The sequence below is a fragment of the Phyllostomus discolor genome, chromosome 9, assembly GCF_004126475.2.
Source record: "Phyllostomus discolor isolate MPI-MPIP mPhyDis1 chromosome 9, mPhyDis1.pri.v3, whole genome shotgun sequence".
Taxonomy (NCBI): domain Eukaryota; kingdom Metazoa; phylum Chordata; class Mammalia; order Chiroptera; family Phyllostomidae; genus Phyllostomus; species Phyllostomus discolor.
In genome coordinates, this window is record NC_040911.2 from 45,648,876 (window position 1) to 45,674,603 (window position 25,728).

Sequence of the window (25,728 nt, forward strand, 5' to 3'; positions counted from 1 at the left end):
GATCTGAGCAGTGATGATAAAAAGTGAAACATGGTATATTGGGCTTTGCTCAGTATTTAAAAAAAGACAGCAGAGCAGCTGGCAAAGATTTTCTTAGCAAATATGATAAAATGCATTTATCGTATGTTGAACTTTAAATAGAGAAAGAATAATATGATGGGTAATTGGATAATTACACAAGCATCCCAGAAAAAGAGGATCTCACGTGTAATATGGGTACAGTATTAGGGAGACAAAAGGTTTGCTGCAAAATGGAATGATTCCACCTGAGGTATCTGGATGAACATCTTAGATCTGGTTGCATAAGCCTCTGTAAGGATTAGGGACCAAACAGTGAGGCACGTGTGGATGGTGTGAACTGATATATGGCTGTAATGACATTAAAGCAGAAAGGAAGAGATACAGATTTAGAGATATCTCTCATTCAAACATGTCACACTAGCATTTTAAAGTAAGGAATTTAAACCATGAATTATACCAAAACTACTTAAATACACCAAACTAGACTCTTTTTATATTACTAAATAGCATAGACCTTCATATATTGCCAACTTGTTTGATAACCTAGTTTTTAAACTTTGAAAACGTCAGAAAAATGACACTCTTGAATTATGGCAGGAAAAACCTGGGAGACATCCACATAGGTAATGTGGAAGCACAGAATTTTAAGAGTAGAAAAAAACTTTAGGGATTATTGGCTCACAATTTTTTTTTATTTACATGTAACTAAACTAAACAGAATTGAACCTATATCTAACTGATAGCTTTATTGTGAGGGACCCTATTATTTCATCATTATTTTTAAGAAAGAAATAAAAACATGTACTTTCTTCTAAACCTTAACTTTTCTACAATGCTATCTCAGATTATTAAAAAACAATTACTTTCTTTTGCTCTGAACCTCCTTTAGCTTATATTTTATATGAAATCAGCTTTTTAAAATGACTAATTTTGCACAGGGTTTATGTAAAGGGAAAATTTCCATCTAATCTGAATGAAAGTGCTGCAAAACAACTGTTCTGCCCTTTTCAATCATTCTCTCTCTCTCTCTCCCTCCCTCTCTCCTCCACTGGAACTCCTTGCTTCTCTCCTTCCTTCTGCTTTACCTCATGCAACATGATACTAATGAGAAGCAAAAACAATGGAAACTTACACCTTTCTTATTCCTAGGATTTTTCTTATTCATATCAAGGAAGAAAAGGAACAGGCCTAATACAGTAAGTATATCTGGTCACTCATGAATTGTTTTTGAGGTTCCCCAGTCCCTGAACTGCTCTTTTGTTAAAAGTTCCATTTTCATAAGAACTTTCAATTAAAGTGTCACCTTTAATTTGCTGACTAAAAAATCAAATTAGTTGTTGACAGAGATGTCATCTATTCTCATAACAATATATATATATATATATATACATATATATAAATTATTTAGAAAATTAAACACACTATATCAAGATTCCAAATTGGAATGGATGATAATAACATCTTTCTAATAACCTGCAAATTACATTTAAAGCAGAAATTATGACATTCATAATCCCTCTTCAAATTAGTCTTGACCTAATATAGCCACATAAAGAATTTTCATTACCAATAAGCTTTTGGCCATTCTTAACAGAAAATGTTGAGAGTTGCTTAAGAAGCTGATGTATGTATGTATGTATGTATGTATGTATGTGTATGTACATACATGTGTGTGTGCAGGGTGGGTCAAAAGTAGGTTTCTAGCTGTGAGTACATGGAAGACAGGGCTTATTCTTGTGTTAGATTTATTATTGTATTATTTTCCATGCAAACAACTATAAACCTACTTTTGCCCCTACCCTATATATAAAATTAATAATTACATTTCTCCCTGTGGTTTCTACTCTAAACCTAACTCTACATTAATGGCATTCCATATTGAATGATATGTGAATAGTTTCGTCAGAACTGCAATGTATCCAATTGGAAGAAAATCCTCCCCCCTGATGTCTATAACAAGTGCTTGGGTTAAATGAAAGGAACAGCTCACCTTCTCTCCAAGACCTGTGCACTGGTTTCTTCACTGGCAACTTTGAATTAGTCTGGATGATAGACTTTACAGAGAAAAACAAACTCTTACTGAGTACATTAGTGCTGACCTAGACAGAGCTCCATGCAAGGAGATGCCACAGACTAGGCCTCCTACATGCTGCCTGATTACAGATATAAAGGTACTCCATTCAGAGAAAGCTGCCATCATAGGGTCTGACCATCCAAATTCTAACTTTTCTATGGCTGTGTAACAGCAAGGGTAGCATGGACCCCAGGGACTGCCATTTCAGTCCAATCTAAAGTTTTAGGACAACAACAGACCAGGATCTGCAAGGCCAGAGGCCAGGACACAGGGGGATCAGGAGGGCCTGCAAGTCTACCAGAGGAAGGAGAGAGGTCCCAAGACTGGCATACAAGGCAGGAAGGACTCAAAGATATTTAAGTATGTAAATTTCAGGTCCTACAAAATCAGAATTCTGGAGGTAAGCTTGTGAACCTTATTTCTTAAGTGTTCCCTTTCCAGGTTGGGAACCACTGATCTAGTCCATCCACTTACTTTTGCAAATAAGGAAATAAAGTTTTAGAAGGTTAAATAATCTCTGTCAGATCATATATCATACTTTAGTGCTTAGGACAAGAACTCAGGGTTTCTAACTTACAGATCTGTGTCTGCTATGCTGCCCAATAAGCAATTGTTGTAACAGGAAACACTTATGTACACAAACTGTCCAAATCAACTATTTCCAGCTCTAAAAGACTGCAAGGATAGCCATGGATGTCAAGGTAATCAAATATATACAATAAACAGAATAAAGTCTGGATGATCCACCACACTACTGAGCAATGGACATGGTAAGGAGTATACACAAGTAATCAAAGACCACCACTTCTCGCCTCAGTACTCGAGTGCACCTCCCAATGGGAGCAGATCCCTGAGCTTGCAATGGTCCTAGTATTTAAAATGTGGTATGGTTTTCATATAGCATGATCCTCAACTTGCCAATAACTTCACCTAATGTTGAAAATGTGTTGACACTTTAGTTCATTGATGTTGGACAACCTCCTGTGCTGGGCTGAGATACAGTTTTTAGAAATTGTGACTAAACATATTTTTTGCCTTACTTGCTGAATTTAGAAGCCCTGGAATAAGATGTTACTTCACTGTTGCTGAATTTTCCCTGGCTGCCTGGCATTGTATAAAAAGTGTTTAGAGATATTACATAAAAAGATTCCTCTCTGATTTAATGACTTCCATTACAAAATAAGTTCATTAGTATGAAAAAAGAATGATGACTTTGAAGGAAATGATGGAGGATGTTCTTGCAATCTAAGAAGCATAAGCTGCATATAACAGAATAAAAACTTGCTTTTTTTGCCAATGCCATATTGTTTATTTATTTTTATAAATTTTTAACTATTTTTGATTAGAGAGAGACAGAAATATCGAGCTGCTGCCCCACCCATTCATGCACACACTGGTTGCTTCTTGCATATGTCCTAACTGGAAATCAAACTGCAACCTTGGCATATTGGGATGATGCTCTAACCAAATGAACTACCTGTTTAGGGTAATGTCATGCTGTTTTCATTGTTATTGCTTTGTAGCATAATTTGAATTCAGCAAAGATATATGGACCTTGAGAATATCATGCTAAGTGAAACACGTAAGATGGAAAAAGAACCAAATGATTTTTCATTCATATGTGGTAAATAAAACTGAAAGCATTACTAAGCAAACAAGACAAACAAAAACTCATAGACACAGATAACAGCATGGTGGTTACCAGAAGGAAAAAGTGATTGGGAGGGGTAGTAAAGAGTAAAGGACCTAAAATACATGGTAACAGAAGGAGACTTGACTTTGTGTATTGAATATCCATTGCAATATGTACATGATGTGTTATAGAATTCTATACTTTAAACCTATATAATATTATTAACCAATGTTAGCAAATAATTTTTTTTAAAAAAGGCTTATAAAAACTATTTCTTTTACTCTGCTTTTATAATCCTTAGGCCATAAAATCTTTCAATGGTCAAGGAAATAGTCAAGTAAGGAAACACTCTTCTGGCCAAAATGGTGGCACAGGTAAACACAGTTCACCTCCTTGCACAACCACATCAAAATTATGACTAAACTATAGAACAACTATCACTCAGAACGATCAGAAACTGAGTTGAATGGAAGTCTGACGACTACAGAATTAAAGAAACCACATCCATTCAGACTGGTAGGAGGGGCAGAGATATGGACCAGGTAGGTCCCATATCCACATGTGGTGGATAAAAATTTGGGAGGGATATCTCAGGAGTGAGGAGTCCCAGATACACACTACCCCCCTCCCCACTGCCCCCAGCCCAGGGTTCCAGGAAGATAAGTCCCCATAACCTCTGGCTGCAAAACCAGCTGGGATTAAGTTGGTAGAAGAAACTTCTGGAGTCCAAAGCAGCTCCTCTTAAAGAACCTACACACAGACTTACTAAGACTCACTCCCTCTGAGCTCCAGTACCAGAGTAGCCGCTAGAAAGGTACCAGTGGCATATAGGGAGGAACTGAGGTATCTGCCATCAAGATAAGAGCTGGGGGACATCTTTCTCCCAGACAGAAAGGCAGGCAGAGGTCATTGCCCCTTTTCTGAATCCTCCCCCAATAGAGCCACAGAGCCAGCAGGTGGGTGCCTTATCTGAGACTCTATCAACCTGGCTAACACTGATAGGCACCCCTTGGAGATCCTCTGAGACTCCAGCCTACCCAACTTACTAGCCCACCAAAACTGTTAACTGTGACTTTTCCACATGAATAGCTGGTCTTGGCTCATGCTTCACAACTTCCTAAGTCCTCTCAAACAAGCAACAGCCAGCCTTGGCAAGCCCCCAGCCCCCATACCTCTTGCTAAGAGGTCCAGGCCTGGCACTAGCAGCAGCCAGCCTACATTCACAGCTTGGCTTTGCCTGGGAATCTCCAAGCCCAGCACCAGTAGCAGCCATCTCAGCTTACTTTTATAGCTCAGGAAGGGTGGGACCAGGCAGAACACAGACTGGGGCTGACCTTGGCCTGCACCACCTGGGAAACCCCCGCTACAGACCACATCAAAGAACCACCATTCTGCCCCTGCACAGCTGATCCTCCTTGGAGAGCAGAGGTTGATGGTCAGTGGTCACAGATAACCCTTGCAGCTGACTGGTCTCTCATTCACCTGCCAATAGCAATCAAGGCTCAAATACCAGAGGATGGTATACTCAGTCCACACAAAGGGCACACTTTGTGTACCCTGCCCTGTTTGGGTGATAGGGGAGGCTGTGTCACTGGACCCTATGGGACACCTACTACATTAGGCCACACTACCAAGAAGGAGAGTCATAGCAGCTCTACCTAATACACAGAAACAAACACAGGGAGGCTGCCAAAATGAAGAGACAAAGAAACATGGCCCAAATGAAAGAATAGATCAAAACTCCAGAAAAAGAACTAAACAAAATGGAAATAAGTAACCTATCAGATGTAGAGTTCAAAACACTGGTTATAAGGATGATCATGGAACTTAGTAGGACTTCAACACCATAAAAAAGACCCAGTCAGAAATGCAGGATACAATAATTGAAATACAGAACAATTTATAGGGAAACAACAGTAGAGTGGATGAAGCCAAGAATCAAATCAATGATTTGGAACATAAGGAAGCAAAAAAACAACCAATCCAGAAAAAGAGAATAAATAATCCAAAAAAATGAGGATAGTGTAAGCAGCTTCTGGGACAATTTTAAGAGGTCCAGTATTTGCATCATAGTGGTCGCAGAAAGAAAAAAGAGCAAGAAATTGTAAATCTATTTTAAAAGTAATGAAAGGAAATGTCTTTAATTTGGTGAAGGAAATAGACATGCAAGTCCAGGAAGCACAGAGAGTTCCAAACAAGATGAATGCTAAGAGGCCCACTCCAAGACACATCATCATTAAAATGCTAAAGATTAAAGATAAAGAGAGAATCTTAAAATCAGCAAGAGATAAGCAGTTCGCTACCTACAGGGGAGTACCCAAAAGACTGTCAGCTGATTTCTCAAAAGAAACTTTGCAGATGAAAAGGGATCTGTAAGAAATATTCAAAGTCATGGAAAGCAGGGACCTACAGCTAAGATTTTTCTACCCAGTAAAGCTATCATTTAGAATGAAAGGGCAGATAAAGAGCTTTTCAGACAAGAAAACACTAAAGGAGAACATCATCACCAAACCATTATTATATGAAATGTTAAAGGGACTTATTTTAAAAAAGAAGATCAAAACTATGAACAATAAAGTGGCAAAACATATAGTCTATCAACAACTGAATACAAAAAAAACAAACTAAACAAACAAGAAGAACAGAGACAGAATCATGGATATAGAGAGCATTCTGATGGTTGCCAGATGGGAGGGTAGTATGGGGGAATGGGTGAAGAAGTAAGAGGGTTAAGAAGTACAAAGAAGTAGTTACAAAACAGCCATGGGGATGTGAAGTACAGTATAGGAAATGGAGTAGCCAAAGTACTTACACACATGACCCATGGAGTTGAACAAAGGTGTGAGGATTGTCTGAGGGAGTCAGGGGTGCTGGGTGAATGGTGGGCCTCGGGAAAAATGGAGACAACTGTAATAGCATAATCAATAAAATATCATTTTAAAAAGAAGCACTAAGCAGAATGTAGGATTATTCAAGGGAAATATCTTGAAGAGGAGGGTCAGTAATGCAGAAGGTATGCATTATTGGGATGTAATGCCAGTATGGTATGCTATCAGTACTGTGTTCTCAACCTTAATGGCTTTCAAGTATTCAATTATAGCAATAACATTATATATAGAGAATATCTGTACAGGAACAACACAAATAAAGTTAGGAGTATTCTAAAGAATGCTGCAGGGTGGGTGAGATTCAGAAGAATCTCAGTCCAGCAGTCATGTAAACATAGTAGGGAGAGGCTACTGCCTGGTCAAAGTAGCTCTGACTTTGGGTCTGTGGCCTCTAGGCGGGGGAGCTCTTAAATATGTCAATCTTGTGAGCAGGTCATGAAGGAAAGATGTATGGTCACCAGTGCTGGATGTATAGGTGCAGAGAACTGTGAGCCCTAAGACCTGTGGATGATGTTCTGCCATCATTATAATCACAGTAATGTTATGTACTGAAGTGAAACTTATTGCTGTGCTAAAGAAAAAAATTCTAAGTTTTACTTCTTGGTTTGAAATACATAGCAAAACATGTACAAAAAGTAACATATAAGACAAAGAATCTTAGTTCCCAAATATGCTATAATATTTTCAGTTCTATAAGTTTGTCATTTATAGTGTTCACTGAATTTTGGGTTTGTGTATATTTTCAACTTGTTGATTTTGAATTGCTTAAATGTAGCATAAAATGAAAAAATCAATAATCTAGAAATAGCTTCTTTCATAATACAAATATATTATGTTTATTTTACAATAAAAATATTTGATTCTATCTTCATTCCAGTGAGTCACTTAAGGATATATCTACTTGTAAAATAAAACAGATGATTATTTTCTAATCTTTCTAAAATCACAGAAGAGAGATGAACAAAATATCTCTAAGATACTAATATAGCTAACCTTGTCTTTAAAGCAACAGAGTGTCCTTCCCAAAATTTCATCCCCACTCTGACCTCCAAATTAAAATGAGACCTTAGTGTGAGTAGGAGAGAGAATATTGGGACAGGAATTTCAATCTCTTCACACCGAATCCTGGTGCTGTGGCAGCTGAAGCATCTTTTGGTGCACGCATGACCTCCACCAAGGTCCTCCATGGAGCCTGTTCACAGGGCCCTCTCCACTCTCCCTCCAAGCTTCATCATCATGGTCATCAAATGCAGAAAGTCCCACAGGGACTTTCCAAGTCCTAGCACAGTGCTCAGTATACTCAAGTAAATCTTTATTCAATGACAACAGCAACACTACCCTCCAAGACAATAAGACCCTTCCTTTCAAATACTATTTTCAGGCCCTCAGCTGGTCACTCAAGGTTTCCATGAATCAGGTTCTGTACATAGATGTGAGGGAAGGAATAGCATAATTGTATCTCATCCAATTCTCCTTCCCTTGAAGGTGTTACAGTCTTCTGAAAAAGGTTAAAACTCAGAGAATCCTGAAAGGTCTTCTGCCCCACCCAGGATTTCCACTGGATGACTGTATGGCCAGGTGACTCATTAACTGGGACGGGATAAGAACCTATTTCATCTTATTTGTCAAACCAGTGAGTCAGTCAGCCCATGACTTTTAGAAGTTGGTGTATATTTGTTCTAAATGTCTGTAACTTTGCACAGAGCTGTATCTTCTTTAGATAGACTCTACCAGTGTCTGTAACAGGAAGACTAAGACCCACCTTACTACACTACATCTCAACTAAACAGTAGCAAACCCGATCATCCAGTTATGATGGGAAAATAATCTGTAAAATTGTTCTGAGCTGCCACTAGTATCTCAAAGACTAAGTTTTAGAACAAAGTAAATGAATTCTGCTTTCTCACCTCCAAAAGGAAGAGTATACAGGATAAGCACCTCAATAAGAGCCATTTAAAACAGATTAATATCATTAAGACTCTAAGTACATTTTGAAATGCATTATTTTTCCTTGAGAAGTATATCATGTAAATCTGTAATTAGGGACTTCTAAAATAGCTAACTTTCTTTTTAAACACAATGTGCTGTAATTGTCTATTAAGTCAATGAGTACTTAGGGACTCTTAAAACTGCTGATTACTTGCCTGCTGTATTTTGGAAGAACAATACTAAAAATTCCTTATGAAATTGTCTTTAAAATAGAGTAAAATTGAAAATATACTGTTACCTAAGTTAACAATCTTCATTATTTTCCTCAGAATGACATCTATTCAACATCATATTTATCATTCCGCACCTAGGCTATAATTGCATCAACTCTTATATTATAATCTAGGTGAATTTCCACCTCTGATGGAATAAACTTTTCTAATTCCACCGTTTCCCAAATGTTCATTAAAGAGGACTTTATTAATTACTCATTTTTAATATAGATTTATGAATTTTATCTCACTTAACAGGATAAACAATATATCAGGACATATGGTGTATTTACAAGTTATTCTGTTTGTGTAATGAAACAAATGAGCAAAGCATTCATTCTACCTTTCACCAAGTTATGTTCTCTTTTGTTTGCTTATGTTTAACAGTGAAATGTTAGTCATGTTCTCAAGGTCTTTAATTATAAAGGCTATTATTGCATATTAATATACTATATTAATATGCTATATTAATATTATGCATATTATTATGCTTTGTATTACTACTCTACTAATATATACTTTAATTTCATTTAATTTACTAAGTAATGCTTCATTTCATTTACTTTGTAATCAAGCATCACAGTTACTTCCAAATACAAATCAAATGGAAGCTAAAGAAAGAATGACAAAATTAGTTAGACATGAAAGCCAGGTAGAAAATTTCCTTTATCTGCTGTCAACTTTTTATTTATGAAAGTTTCCTTTGTTGGTAATGAGGAGTGTTTGGCCCATGTCTCTACTACTAGTCTTGACTAGACTAATTCTGTAGCTGCGACTCAAGAATTCCCTCCATAAAGATTGCAGGCAAGAGCCCAATGCAGAGAGGTGCATGTTTTGGCATAAGTGATTAACCAACTCTTAGATAGAGAAATGAACATACAAAAAGACATTTACTGGAAGCCAAACACTAGAGAAACAATGATAGGCACAACACTCATTGACCCTCACTCATGAAACTTATTCTCTCATGAGGACAATGGACAAAAAGCAAGGAAACAGACAATTAAAACAATTACACATTGTGCTATGCACTATGGAGAAAAGGAAGTTGTGAAATGGAAATAATAGTGGTGGCTGTTTTTTAGAAAATGTGGCCAGGAAAGGCCTATGGATTGCTGTGAGAAAGAATCCTCTATTATAGGACCATATAGACCATTCTGGACAGAGAAGGTAACATATACAAAGGCCCCAGGTGGAAAGAATTTGCATTCAAGAAATTGAAAAAAGTGAATCAGATGTGAGGTGAAAGGAAGGCATGCAAGTCAGAGGTGTGTGTACTCGCATTCTTCCTCTCTCATTGTATCCGCCCCCCCTCCACACACACACACACTTTAGGATGACATAAAGGTGGAAGGAGTATTTATTTTTTAATAGAGAGCCTCCAAATGAGGTTGGGGCAAGGGCCAGCTATTTGCTTCCTTTGGTATGCTACGGGGTAGCCATCCATCTCTAGGAAAAGATCCCACACAGCTGGAGGTGATGATGTAGTAGTGGCCAAGTTAATGAGCCCAAGGCACAGCTTGTCTGGGACCCAGAAGGGACCAGACATTCTTCCGTGCCTCAGTAAGAGGCACAGGGTCTCTGAAAGGCCTAATAGATAAGCAGAAGCCTGAGCTCAAGATACAAAACCTTCTTAAATAGAGATGTGGGGACTGCAGCAAACAGCCAGGACTACCTAGCTTGGGAACTGTCTTCAATATGAGCCCAGGGACTCCTCCCAGGCCCAATAAGGATTCCTCTTTATGGAACGATAAGGCCCAATCAGCCTTTCCCATAAAACAGCTGTGCATCCTGTGAGCTGCTGATCATCACAAATGATGTGCAATTACTTCAGACTCTCCGGCCACGAGACTGTGCTGCAATGTCACCTATTTTTATTTTTTTGCCACCCTCTTCCCATCATGCCTCATGCAACTCTGCTGTTGCTGCAGAAGAGAGGATGCCACCTCTTTTTGGAAGCCATGAATTAGCACTTCCACCGGCTTCTCCAAGGCCGGAACCTAACATCAGTTGGGTTACTTACTTTCCGGTCTAAAGAAGGGTGACAGGGAGGGGAGCCTTACATGATTATAGAAATATGTACACACTGGGTTCCCCAGCGGAAAGGGTTCAGGCAAATCAAGACGTCCATTCTGACTACGGCCTGAGACCTACCTTTGTATCCAACAAGCTGGGCAAACACTGTCTCCATGTCTCTGAGTGACAGGTTGGACCTGATGAGCTCGGAGGATTCTGTCAGTTTTTATGTTCCACAACCACATCTTTGGTGACTCTTGAGGATAAAGCACTTTTCCTAGGTTGTCTCGGATTTTTCGAGAATACAAATTAAATGTTCTCTCTTACATCTACTTATTTTTATGCTTAAGCTGAGAGAGCAGTTTGCTTCTCTCAAGTTGGTGATACTTGGAATCCATGGCACAAATGGTGAGGCAGCCTCAAGGATGAAAGGGCCACCCTCCTGGGGGGCTATCCCTGGAGGGCTGAGCAGCCCACTATGTCACTCACACCCTCACCAGCTCTTGTCATTTTATATTGATTCCTTTTCATTTCAGAAAAAGTGGTTTACACATACTTGGTGAGAAAAGTCTGTTAGTTACCAAGTGGCACATTCAAATTTGCATTCAATTAAAAAAACGTTTTCTGGTTTTGCTTTGTTTGGTTTTGTCTACAGTGAAAACTCCCTTATTAGAGGCATTGGGACCTGTCATATTTTTATTATTTCTATCCCTAACTGAAAACTTTAACAAAACATTTCTATGCGGTTGAATATTTTCTTCTTTTTAACTATGATTTCTAAGTGTATTTAAAATGGACTGAAGGAGCACCTAAATATAGATGAATTATATGTATAAAATGTAGGAAGTTAGGAAAACAAGAAATTGGACAAATATTCACTGAGGGTCTACTCTGTGGAGAACACAGGCTGCACCACAAGCTGAAGGCAGGAAGGGGTGGGCTAGCAGCAACACAAGTTCCCTGTCAGCATGGGAGAGGTATTCTAGTAATGGAGAAGGGATGAGAAAGGAAACAAATATGCTTATCATATTGTGTGAGCCCTTGAGAACTGCTGTTAAGAAACACAGAGGTAACTAAGGAGCTAAAGAAGGGCAGGACTGTTGTCAGTAAACAGCTTCCACAGAGAAGGCATCTCTGGGAGGGAACCTCTGAACAAGCCTTGGGAGCACACGATGGCCCCAAGTTCCAAGTCAAGGGAACAGCAGAAGCAGACAAGGAAGCCTGCTGGTGTACTGGAGTTAGCGCAAGTCCAGTGCTGCCAGCCGAGTGAGCAAGGACAAAAGTACAGAACCTGGTTGGGAGCTTCTAGGAGCCAGACTGCAGAGGTCTTCTTGGTGAGAGGAAGAACCTTGGAACAATGTGTTAGACAGGAAGCCATTGGACAGTTCTGGGCACAAGAGTGGCCAAAAAAAAAAAAAAAAAGTAACTCTAACAAAACAAAGAAAAGAGGACAAAGTACTATAGAATGATGAGGATAAAGAGAAAATTCATCTCCCTAAGGACATCAGACAAAGTTTTGGAGACATTAATCTTGACTGCAAATGATTTCATCTTCTTGGTCCAAATGCTAGAAGGATTTGGTACAAAGAAGACACACCCTACCCAGAGGTAGAGGGGCCCTCAGTCTACATTACGAAGAAAGGCAAAAGGAGACCAGAGGCAAGTAGCACAGCCTAAAACAGAAACAAAGGAATGGTTAATTGTGCTTAAGAGAGAAGACCCCTATTAGAACCAGTTATGCCCATTTTATTTGACTAGTTAGCTACTGAACAATTTAGTGAGAATAACTTTATTTCACTGGTGGTATATTTGCAATTGTGATATTGATATTTATAATAAGAAATATATCCCCATCCTGGTATAGAACTCCTAAAATCCTTTAATTTCCTGTGATGAGAGTAATACGTGTCTTTTGTTATGTTAATGAGATGATGACTTTTGGAAAGCTCCTAAGGATGAGGGCTGGTTGCCTGTGGAGCCAACCCTGTAATTACAGGGCTGGAACCTTAAGACCCACCCCTAGACCTCCGAGGAGGGAAGAGGAACTGGAAACTGGGTTCAACCTCCAGTGGACAATGATTTAATCAAGCACACCTATGTAATAAACACTCCATAAGAACCCAAAAGGCCAGGGTTTGGAGAGCTACCAGGTTAGTGAATCAGAAGATACACATGTGCCACCATGCTGGGTCCCGAACTTCATGAAGACAGAACCTCCTTTGTTCAGGACCTCACCCTATGCATCTCTTCATAACTGGTTTCCTGAGTTCTATGAGCTGCTGAGGCAAATTAATTGAACCCAAAGAGGGAGTCATGGAAACCTATGATTTATAGTCAGTTTTTCACAAGCAAAGGTAACAACTTGGACTTTTGTTTGACATCTGAAGTAGGGAGTCTTGTGGGACTGAGTGCTTCACCTATGGAATTTGATGCTATCTTCAAGGAGACAGTGTCAGAATGGAGCTGAGTTGTAGGACATTCAGGTGATGTCAGGGAATTGCTTGGTGTAAGGAAAAGATCCACACGTTGGAATTGGGTATGGAACCGCCGAGACATACGGACTTTTTAAAAAAGAACAGCATAGTTCTTTAGTTCTTAGTTTAACAGGGCTTATAGGAACTGATTATCCTAAGCCTAAATCAATAATTCTAAATGTTTTCACCTGTCCTGTTACTCAATATTCGCTCAGAGATCAGCAACCCTTTTATGGATAGTGCAGTTATAACAAGTACAAAAGCTATGCAAAAGCCTTATGGTTGTGTGAGTTTTAGGAAATAAAGTCAACTCCCAATTTTCTGGGCCAATGACGAGAAATGGTGACATGGGAAGCAAATGTTCCTGTGCGCTTCTTCCCAGCCCTACTATTTACTGAAGGGCCACTGTGCCTCAGATAACCAAAATCAGATGTTGAGGTATTTAATCTCACAAGCTTGCAAGTCCCAGAGGTAAAGTAATGCCCAAATACTTTGGGTAAGTATGCCCAAAGGCACAGAGTCAGAGCAGAACAGAAATTTTAATCCAAGTTTTTCTAACTCCAAAGTTGATCATATTCTCAAACCTGGTTAATTTCTAGAGCAAGAGATATTGGACATCCTACTGCCCCATGGAGTAGTTAATATGTGGGCGGATAATTAACAATAAAAGAAAAAATGAGCTCCATTTAAAGAAATTTAACATCAAATGTGACTGGGATTATAGTTTCCAAATGATGTGATTGAAAAGATTGCTGAGATGGAATCGAGTAGATGACCATGGCAGGCATGGTTTCTTTGGTTCTGATTTTTTGTATATTTTTAAGGACACCCATGGAATACAAAGCATGAGAGAAAGATCTTGACAACTTAATAATGTTACATCTTAAGTTTTAATTTTGATTCTAACTGAAGAAAAAGTCCACTGTGAAGTACTATACATTAGAAAAAACAGACAAACTGTGCCCTCATGGCATGAGAAAAGGAGTTTCATCTGGCTGTGGGATACAGGGCAACCTGCAGGTGAGCACCTGTGGCTGGGAATGGCCACTACAAGGAATCTGTCATCACCCAGCCATCCAAACTGGTGCTCGACCCAGGTGAATGGGAGCATTCAAGTTCTCATGCTCCAGAGGCCTTTGTAATCACCAGTTTGGGTTTCAAGAACTTCTATATCAAGCCTTAGTGAATGGATATTGTAAATTATTGAATATTATGATTATGGGGAAAATGAGGTAAGATTTGTGTTTCATAGAAACTACTATAAGGAAGAAATGATAAAATGAGTCATGAGTGAATCTGTTACAACAGTTAGCTCTAGACTTTCAAACTTTATTCCATTGCAGTACCTAGACCAACTCTTTGTTTCTACTTTCCAGTGGGAAAAAAACTCAGTGACAAATAAATGAATTTTGGAGCAGAATGGTGTGTGTATGTGCATGTGATTTTGCATTAAACAATATGGGCATGAATGATATATATTGAACCATAACATAACCATAAGCACGTCTTAAAGTTTAGGTATTTAAACAGATGAATAATTATAAATCATAGGGTTAATTGAGCAATCTATAATAAACCATATTAATATGATTAATTCAAACAAATTTATAACAAAAGCAAGCACAGCAGTAACCGAATATCATAACCAACTGAAGACAGCCAATTACAAGTAATCTTCCCCCCAAATCACAGGGATTCCAATCACCTGAGTGTGAGTACACCAAGCAGGAATCTTGTAATACTGCCAACACATGGAAGTCAAACTTCAGAAAAAAAATGGAATATTTTGAAAACTCAGATTTAAATTCTAGCACAATTTCAAATTTTGGAATCCTTAATAATTTACACAGTTCTACATAAAAATGAAAATCTATAGAATGTTATGCAATTTCCTGATGGCAACTAACATTAATTAAGCACATACTATCGGTCAGGTAGATTTTGAAGTGTTATACATATATTTACTCCATTTCATTATTATAAATATAGGAGCTAGACATACTAATATTACCTCCTTTAAATAGATGAGGAAACAGACACAGCTCAGCAAGCAGAAAAAACTAACCTGCAAATCTATGCATTCTGACTCCACATTTTACATTTTTAACAATTATGCTACATGCCTCTTAGAACTTGAAATTTTAGGTCCATGCCAGGCTCTTTGGGAAAAATCTGTGTAACTCATCTGTACAATCATTTCTAAATATGATGAGAGTGCAAATAGTGCAATGGTGTTGGGAGGAGCAGAGGTCAAAGACAGATTCTGGAGAAACTGAGAAAGAGAATCAGCAGACATAATGACTGATTGTATGTATGGGGTGAGGGAGAGGTAAGGAGGGGGCAGAGTCCAGAATAACTCTGAATAAGAAGTAGGAGTTTTGAAAGCAAGTAGGAACAAAAACAGAAAAGCAAGTTTTTGACTTGGGATGATGTTCAGATTTGGGATAAGCATCCCATAGGCTTCAGGGTGCTAATGATATATTCCGGTCAAGAAGTCAGTTAAGCAGCTTGACACAGGAGCAAGTAATGGGTGAGGTGGAGTGAAGAGAACTGTCGCTATGCTTGAAATGATCCATCCTTACCTCTGTTTAAATCATTCCTACTTGAGAAAGTTACTGGGATGAGAGACTGAGGCATGCATGGGGGTGCTGGGGGTGGTTAACATAAAGAAAGAACCATTTCCCTGGCATGCTGGGGTGTGAAGTCTGGGAGAGTGAAAAGCAGGATCAAAGGAACCACAAAGCACAAATGCTTACACTTTTCTCCAACATGTACTGAGCATGGTGCTCCCTGTGTTACTCTCTCTGTGTCCTGATCCTATGCTTATGATGCACTGCAGGCTATGTAAGGACCTGCACCTTATTGACTTTGTGGTTTTTAAAGAACCTAGGAAAATGTAAAAATGCTTGTCATTTTTTTAGGGATCCTTGTAATTTATACAAGAAGTTAAGAAATTCTTTCAAAGATGCCCTTTTAGATTTAAGGTTCAAGCATCACTGGGGCTAGCTCAATGTAAGATATCTTCATTAACAGAGTAACTCACTAGTTTCATTCTGAGAGGCCATAGGGAGGGCAACAGAAGCAGTGAAGGAACAAAACAAACAAGAATGGGGAGTACATGCACGTGTGTCTAAAACTAGTTATTAGTCATGAGCCTTTCTGATCAGAAGAATCCTTCAGATAAATGAATAACATATTTTGGTATGAGGTCCATTAGAACTTACAGTGATTAATTTTCTTCTTACCTTTCAGTAGCTTAAAAGACAGAAATAATAAATATACCAATATAATACAGGGTTTTATAAAATTTTTACAACTATTTTTAATTGCTGAAATTTAAAATATTTTTCAAAAACATTTTGAAATCTATTCTATCAAAAATTAAAATGGAATGTCCAAAAACTAAAACATACTTCAACTAAAAGCAACGGCCAAATTAGATGCATTTAGCCTGGCTTTGTTTTCCAAACTAAAATGTATAAAATGAAGATTCTTTAACACAATACTATCAAAATAATTTCTTTTTTTTTCCTTTTTTTGTTTAATTTTATTTTAATCATTGTTCAAGTACAGTTTTCTCCCCCCTACTCCCATTCCAGCCCACCCACCCAACCTTCCCCCCTCCCCCCCATTATCCCCTACCCCTAGTTTTTGTCCATGTGTCCTCCAAATTTGTTCCTGTAATCCCTACCCATTCCCCCCTGAAATTCCTTCTCTCCCCTCTGGCCACTGTCAGACTATCCCCTATTTCAGTGTCTTTGGTTATATGTTGCTAGTTTTTTTTGTTTTGTTTTGTTGTTTAGATTCCTGTTAAAGGTGATATGTGGTATTTGTCTTTCACTGCCTGGCTTGTTTTACTTAGCATAATGCTTTCCAGCTCCATCCATGCTGTTGCAAAGGGTATGAGCTCCTTCTTTCTTTCTGCTGCATAGAATTCCATTGTGTAAATGTACTATGGTAAAATAATTTCTTAATGACTATAACTTTTCATTTATATGAAACATGCCCTTTGAGGCTTAATTGAGAGTAATAGGTTTTCAGTGTAGCTAGAGTGATGATTAATCAATTCATCTATCTGATATTTAGCTTTCATATACTCATAATGACATGAAGAAATAGCACTAAGGTAAGAATTCAGGCTAAGTACTTGAAAAGCAACAGCACAGACAAAATACTCACGATATGGCGCTTCCAGAGGATGCCCTGTCACGTCACACCATCCAATCGGGTGAATGTCAGGGCTGTCTGCGTCCGTCCAATAGTCGTATTTGTGGTCCCAGCCATCAAAATGAACCTGTTGAATAATTAGTATTTAATGATTAACTTCACTATTCCTGTATCAAAGTATTGGAAAACAGCTCTCCAAAACTTTGAATGAAATTTTATTAATCACATATTGTAGCTGAAACAATATTTAAAAAGTGCTATCCTTCTACTGCACTGAGAAAAGTCTATTGCACCATTTTTTCTAAGAATTTAAGGAAATTGGTACACAAACAAAATTGTTCAGGACTGATTAGAATTTGAAGAAATAAGACCAATCAATTTCCCCAACTAAGAAATGCTGTAAGGATATTCCCTGTCCCAGCAGCCACTGCAAGAACCATGTCAGCATCAGCAATAAAAGTCACCATTTGACATTAGCACAAGCCTTATTGTAACAGATAGGGGATGAATAAGTTAGAGTAAAAGGAAGCAATACATTTCAAAATCTTAAAAAATAAGGGGAGAGAGGGCCACTGGAACAACAGAGGCAAAGAGAGCAGACAAAATGTGCTACTGAGTTAGACAAACTAACAGTTATCTTAATAGCTATTAAGTACAAGCTTGGGGAAAATCTGAGAGAAGTATGGCCCAGGTCCAGCAATCCTACTGGTCATCACTGTTTTGCCTCTTACCTACAAAATACATGCACGACACCCATGCACACACATGACACACATACACAAACAGATCTGAGAATAACTAAATTGAAGTAAAGTTCAATTTCTAAAATAAAAACGAAATACTTAGTTTTGGAACTTATTAAATTCCATGTTTGAGAAGATTTATATTGAAGAAAAAATATTTATTTATGCAGACAAAAAATAAAATTATATTTCATTATTTCATAACAATTTATTATCATATATTCTGTTTCTACCAATTAAATGGAGAACAAATCCTGTCCAATGCAAGAAACTCAAAACTCTTAGAAAATCATATTTCGAATAAAAATATAAAGATGACTAGCATTATAAGAAACCAACTAAAATATAAATTTTTCAGGGCACAAGACCAGGAAAATAAAAAGAAAGAAAAATTGTGTGTATTAAGTCCCACATGAGTCTCAATATTTTTCTCAAGATCCCTCTTTCTATGCAAGTTGTTCTCAGTGTGGTTCCCAGACCAGCAGCAGCAGCAGCGTCACCTGGGCATGTGTTAGAAAGGCAGATTGTTGGGTGCCACAACTCATTCCTACTGAACCAGAAATTCTAAAGGGCGGGGCCTAACCATCTCTGTGTCAACAAGTCCTCCAGGTGAATATGATATATGCTAAAGTCTGAGAACCAACGATCTTAGAAATAACTTTCAAAAAAATATTTCTACCAGACTAGGCTTCTAGACATGACAGAGTGCCCTTTCACAGTCATAACTATAAAACTGGACAAAATATATGAAGTAACTGTTTTTAGACTTTGTACAATAGGCAGCACAGAAATGTCATCACTAAGTACACTCAGCTGAATCCAGGACATCAGCGTGGAGACAATTTCCTGATGACAGCACAGGGAAGAAAAACATAAACAAAGCAGTTACGTCATGCTGAGGAAACAGAGATCACTATCCATAGCTAATAAAGCAGCTGGAAATTGGAGGAGAAAGTTGTAGAGACAACAGAGCTACTATCTAGGAATTAGCACATAAGACGTAGGTCCAAGGCTGGACTACATATGTGCAAGGTAAGACTTGGTGAAGCCAAGCAGAGAGCAGTCGGCACAAGCTGCGAGTAAAAAAAGATACTACAGCTCACACTTTACTGGGAGAATAGAGAGACCAGAGTGTAAAGATCTCAATAATTCCTTGAAAACTCAACTGAGGAACCAAAAAGGTTGTACTTTGGGAGTAAGAACCATGCCACTGTAGGAGCTACTGTAGACCAGTCCTAAAAAAGGCTAAAATCAAGCTTCAACAAGATTAAGAATATCCAATAATTAACTCTGATAAAACAAACTCTTTCTTGATGGAAGAAAAATACTCCCAACTGTGTATCTATGTCATTCATAATGTCCAATACAGAATAATAATTTATTAGACATGCAAGTAAGCAGGTGAATGTGAGCCACAGTTAATTTTTAAAACTGCAGTTAAACCCGTCAACTGTTGGACAGCTAGTAGCAGTTCAGCGTGTGAACTTCACAAGCAGAACTTCCGTTACCCATGTGTAAAAGTACTAACTCCGTCACTTTTAGATGGACCCTTGAGATACGACTTGAAATGACAAAGGGTAGTATCCTCATGCAGCATCTAATTCATTGGCTCTTCCCAGCCTTTGAGGAGGGCAACATAAAAAGATATGTATATGAAAACACAGAGACATGTGCCAGTTGAATTGTATGCTGAGAGGCATCAATTGTCAAAAGGGTGATGTATATTCATAATTTTATAGCTTTTAAGTTTTTTAAATAAAATTTTAATTACACAAAATAAAACTTTAAAAGCTTTAATATTATAAATATCATTCTTTATCTTATATTATATCTATTCAATGAAAGGTTTCTTTGGCCATGAAAATCATAAATCCTTATGAAGAAGATATAAGGAGAAGGGTCAGCAACTCAACACCATTTTACCCAGTGGAAAAGCTTAAAAAGGATATTAGATTCTGGCTTATCATGTTAATATAATTACAAAAGAATTTAAATGCAGTCAATAGAAAGAGACCCTGAGATGACCCAGATGTTGTAACCAGCAGACAATGATTTTAAAGTAGCTATTAAAATACGTTCAAGGACTTAAAAGGAAAAATGGTCTTAATGAGTGAACACATAGTGAATCTCAGCAGGAATACAGAAGATATAAAAGACTAACAAATTAAGTTCTACAACTTAAAAGTAAAATGTTTGAAATAAAAAAAAATTCTGGATGGGCTCAACAAAAGATTGAAGACAGCAGAGAAAAGAGTGAGTGAACTTAAAAACACTCACAGAAATTATTAAGTGAAAGTACACACAATAAAAAATTTTTTAAATAAGTGCAACCTCAGGAAGTTGCAAGCTAATGTCAACAGGCCTAATATACATGTATTTGGGTCCAGAGGGAGGAGAGAAAGAAACAATGGGACAGGAATCGTGGTTAAACAACTTCAATTTTTGTCATAATCTAACACTTGTATTCTTTAAATGATCATTAATTAAAAAGGAAAAGCAAGCTATGGACATTTGTAATGCATTTATCTGACAAAAACTTGACAAAAAACTCAATAAATAATGGGCAAAAGATTGATAGATTCTTTGAAAACAGAAGACTCATGAATGGTCAATAAATAAATTAAAAAACTGTCAGCATCACTATTCATCAGAGGAACCAAAATTAGACACTACTGTATAGCCATTCGAATGACTTAAATTAAATGACTGACAATATCAATTATTGGTGAGGCTGTGGAGCTCCCAGAACATTCATACAATGTTGGGGAGTAGGGCTGTACAATTTATCCAGTCATTTTAGAAAATGTTTTGCTACTTCATTATAAATGTAAATATGTACCAACTCTATAACTTCTAGCATTCCAACCAAAGGAAATGAAAATACAAACCTATGTAAGTAAGTGTTCCTTGCCATTTCATTCCTAATAGCCTAAACCCCCAAACAACCAAATGTCCAACAACAGGTGACTATCCATTCGCTAAAAGTATAGTATATACATAAAGTGAATGCTAGTCACCAATGAAAAAAACAGTTATAGTGTGTGTGTGTGTGTGTGTGTGTGTATATATATATATATATATATAAAGTGAATGTTACTCACTGACTAAAAAAATACCCACATATATATGCATCGAACAGACCATGTGAGAAGAGGACAGACACAAAACAACGAATATTCTATGACTCCATTTATACAAAATTTAACAACAAGCACAGACATTAAACCCACGGTTATCTGGGAGGGGTGGGCAATGGAACTGAATACAAAGGAGCACAAAGGAACCTTTCGTAGTGTGAAAATATTCCAAATCTTGACTGTCATGGTGGTTCTATAAGATACTCATTTTTCAAAATTTATCAACATGAACACATAAAATCGGTACATTTTACTATTTGTAAGTGATATTTCATAAAGTTAACTCAGTTAAAACATTTCTACATTCAGCTGCTGTCATATGGGGCTTTTCTGATCTTATACCATATTTTCTTCATTATAATGTCTCAGCACTCCAGACACAGCCAAATTGCATCATATATCAGTACCAGGTAACTAAGGGTTCCAGGTGTGAAAGGCAAAACTGACAGTCCTTTCTAGAATGATGTTAGTTTCTTTGAATTTACCAGTATAAAGAAGTTTATGTAAGTGTGTATAATGAATGAGGTAAAGAAAAAATTTAAAGAAATACTTTTCTCAAGTTTTACTATTTCAACCTATCTAATTTCAGTATCCTTCTGTGTTTTCAGTTCCATTATTTATGTTTCAAAAGCAAGCTGGCACCCTCTAAGAGCAAACAAGACAGGTCACATGCTCCAGCAGGATGATATGTCATGGAGGAAGGTCTTTCTATTTCAGGTACTGAGTCTGTACCTGGGAATCCTACTGTAGAACCGAGTCTGAAACTAAAAGGTAAAATGATAACATCTTAAAAAAAATTTTTGAAAGCTGGTACAATGTTATTATACACTCTATACAACATTCTACCTTATGTTCATTAAGAAATGTTAAATTATCCTTTCCAGGTCTGTATGTAATTACTTACAATGAAAACCTGGGAATTAAAAATACTCCCTGTTAACCCAACAGTGAAATGCTCCCCTCCCCCACAAAGGCAGTCTACACTTGGTATATATATAATGAAAATCTGTATCCAGATAATCTTTATGAAAGATATTTTCCTATCTTTGAATTTTCATATCTCTGGAGTAAAAATCTAATTTTAAGAATTCTAACCAGATGGTCAAATTAATGGAGGAGATTGGCATTTTAAGAATATTTACAAAGTCCTTTCTTAAAGCAAAGATCATTCTGAAAATCAAATCATCTCCAGAACTATATTCCATAATATTTACAATTTTTTCACATATTTGGGTTTGAATAAAGCTGCATAAACATATAGATCCTTCTTGCTCAGCTTTGTTAAACTGGAATACAAAGGTCTGATAACTGAATCAACTGCTATCTCAAGTTCATATCCTTAACTGGACAGTGATGCTTCCTGATAGTGATGCTTCCTAAACTACCATCATATGCATGAGTGATTAATGACTGGGAAAATAACTTGGACACTTAAGAACTAGACCAGCAAATAAAAAGCCAAGGACACACTCCTTAGCGTAAACCCAAAGCCGTCAATCCTTTGTACAGACTCCTTCACACTTTGTTTGCCTTTTCATTTATTGCCCAACGCCCACAAAAGGAACTTTCCCTTGAGCTTTGCCACTTTGCCTGTCACCTTGGCTGCCTCCAGGATTCCTAGCACTGGGGCTTACACATCATCAGACCTCAAAAACGATCGGGTGGATGAGATGCATGATGGTAATCATGAATCCTTGCTGCTCCTTTGGGCAGTTGGAAAATAAGCAGTTATTTATCTAGGAACATGGGAGCTAAAGTTAATGCTCAATACCAACAACATTATTAGCTTAAGTTATTAGTGTATTTGTTTGCTCCTCCTACATAGTTTTTAAAATTTTAATTTCCATTTTAAGAGTCTTATTGGGTACATGTACTTTACTGGCACAGGCCTCTAATCTATTTTAAAAGCTCATGGTGAAAGCATTATTGAACATATAAATGATGTTAACTTATTTAGAAAGAGAGTTGACTGTACCTGAACTCTGGTAGCTTTAATTGAATACACTTTCAGTTAACTAAACTTAGCCTTATATTTTATTCTAAAAGATCAACCAAAAAAAAAAAAAAGGATGAACTGAGTCTTTATATATTACTCCAATTCCACTTACTCATAAACACTGGTGCTAATAAGACTACAGTAAGCCTCACTTCCTATGACGCAGGCTCTCTTGTGGGATGGTGTGGTGGAGATGCAGGAATAGCACCGGAGCCAGACATCAGTTCCGCTACAGGTCATGCATTCATGAAACACCACCACAACCCAAGAGCAAGTGTTGGGTATGGCAGGGGAATTCATTTTTATGGTGTGTTTAACATTCCAGGCATAGATGTAAAATATATGTATTCTCATTTAATGTCAACAATAGGTGTTTTCATAGATGATAAAAGTAACTTTTTAAGAGGTTTGCTGAGATCATACAACCAGTAAATGTCAAAACCAGACTTCAGCTGAAAACAGTTTACTGAGAAAACAGTACAAAAATATAGATTGTGAGGATGTCTGGGACTACTCTACCTACAAATCGAATGTAACAGAGGTAAATTACATTTTTAAATGTAAAAAGACATTTTCCTAATGAAAATAAAATAACATGGAATAACACAGGGCTGCAGCCCAGACTCACCTATACTTTTTCATATTAAAATTAATTCCACATTGAGCCAATCTCTTTACATGTCTATCCAAGCAAGAACAGAGGAGGAGAGACATAAAATACAGATTTTATAACAGAAAAGTGTATACAATTTTAAATTTTACTTTCATATGTTATTTCTATTTTATACATGAAGCTACAGAGATACATAAGGGTTAAGAAATGTGCTGCCATTTCCAAGTCACTGTGATTTGAAAACCCTCCCTTCCTTCCAGGCCACAAGCCTGCACCTCCTTTCGGAAGGTGTGGAACTGACCCGAAGGCCATTGTGCTTTCCCATTGCTTCCACACCCACTCTTGGTCAACTATCTCAATTCTCTTTCCCTGCTATCCTCCCCCAAACCTATCTGCTCTTTCAACAAATGCAATTATTTCTACCTTCCTTCTAGTCCACTCCTGTGATAAGTATTTTAGGAAAAACTCCTTTAATATCTAAATTGGAAAATTAATAGTATTCTCTATAGCTATTTTAAAATTCTTTTCATTTTTCAAGGTCACTGCCCAAATTATTCATATTTCTTGAGCAATGTTTTCAAAATTTAGTAACTAAAATGCCAGCCATATACCAGCTTCCCCCTGCTACCCAAAGAACTCATTCATTGGTGGTGGTGGTGGGTGGGGTCAGAAATAATGCCTGGAAATTGCATTTTTTAAACCATCCATCCTAAGATTATTCTTTTGAAGGTGGTTTTGGGTAAAACTTTTTGAAATGTTTCTTTGGAGTACTGCCATAGCAATAAGGTTGTTAATTGAACTTGCCATCAAACTCACAGTTCTCTCTAAAGCAATCAAGAATAACCTATTTTTTTTTAAGTCATAGCTCCTTTTTATTTTTGAATGACAATGAGCCCAGGAGAACCTGGTTGAAGGCTTAATACAGAGGACATCGGACTCCAAACATTTCCACTTGTGATAAAAATATGTCTGCGTAAGTTTTCAATTCTCTATTTCTGTGGTTATTGGTATAACAAATACAATTAGTTTTTTCCATAAGATATGTTTTCCCCATAAGATTCCCACAAGAAATAGAAATTTCACATTTCTAACAGAATGCCCAGGGCTTTAGTTCTTGTTAAGAAATCTTTAAATATTTCATCAGAGTTAGACATAATCACAGCAGCATTTGGGACTGCACAGCCACGTGTCTGTGGGTAATATCTTAGGAAGAAAAACCTTTTTCATAAGCAGTGTGAGGACAAACAATCTCAAAATCAGTTTATAGTTATAACTGACATAAGTATCTTCATAAGCTCTGCTGTAAGATGTACAGAGTGTTAAGCCTGGAAGCAGCACTCACTAAACATTCGTTGTTAATAGAGAGGCCATTTCCTTCCTGGTTATTCACCTGGCCACTTCCCTTCCTCTCCCACTCAGAACACCAGCCCTTGCAGTGAACACTGTTTCAACATGTGTTCTCCATTTATCCTCACATTCTGAATTTCCACCTTGGATCCTTCATCAAGACATCAAGGTTTTTGTACTAAGTCATACATGATTTACAGTCATTATTGATAAACCACCAACTCGAAAGGACTTGAATTGCTTACAGTAATCAAAGATAGGGTTTCACATGAGACGTGAAAAAGAAGAAAGGCTGGTTATATCATGAGGGATCACATACTGTATTGTCCAAATGGGGCATTTTTGAGAATAAGAGAGCACTATTAATGATTACACAATTATAACAAGGATAATCCGGGTAAACCAAGATATATAATTA

General features: G+C 37.4%; 1 protein-coding gene across 1 annotated transcript in view; it reads right to left on the reverse strand.

The window, feature by feature from the left end:
- Positions 1-25,728, reverse strand: part of L3MBTL4 (L3MBTL histone methyl-lysine binding protein 4) — a 200,766-nt gene that overhangs the window by 81,553 nt on the left and 93,485 nt on the right. The window contains exon 9 of the mRNA XM_028524588.2: positions 17,487-17,601. Within this exon, the coding sequence (XP_028380389.2) occupies positions 17,487-17,601 (115 nt within the window). The remainder of the gene's footprint in view (positions 1-17,486; positions 17,602-25,728) is intronic.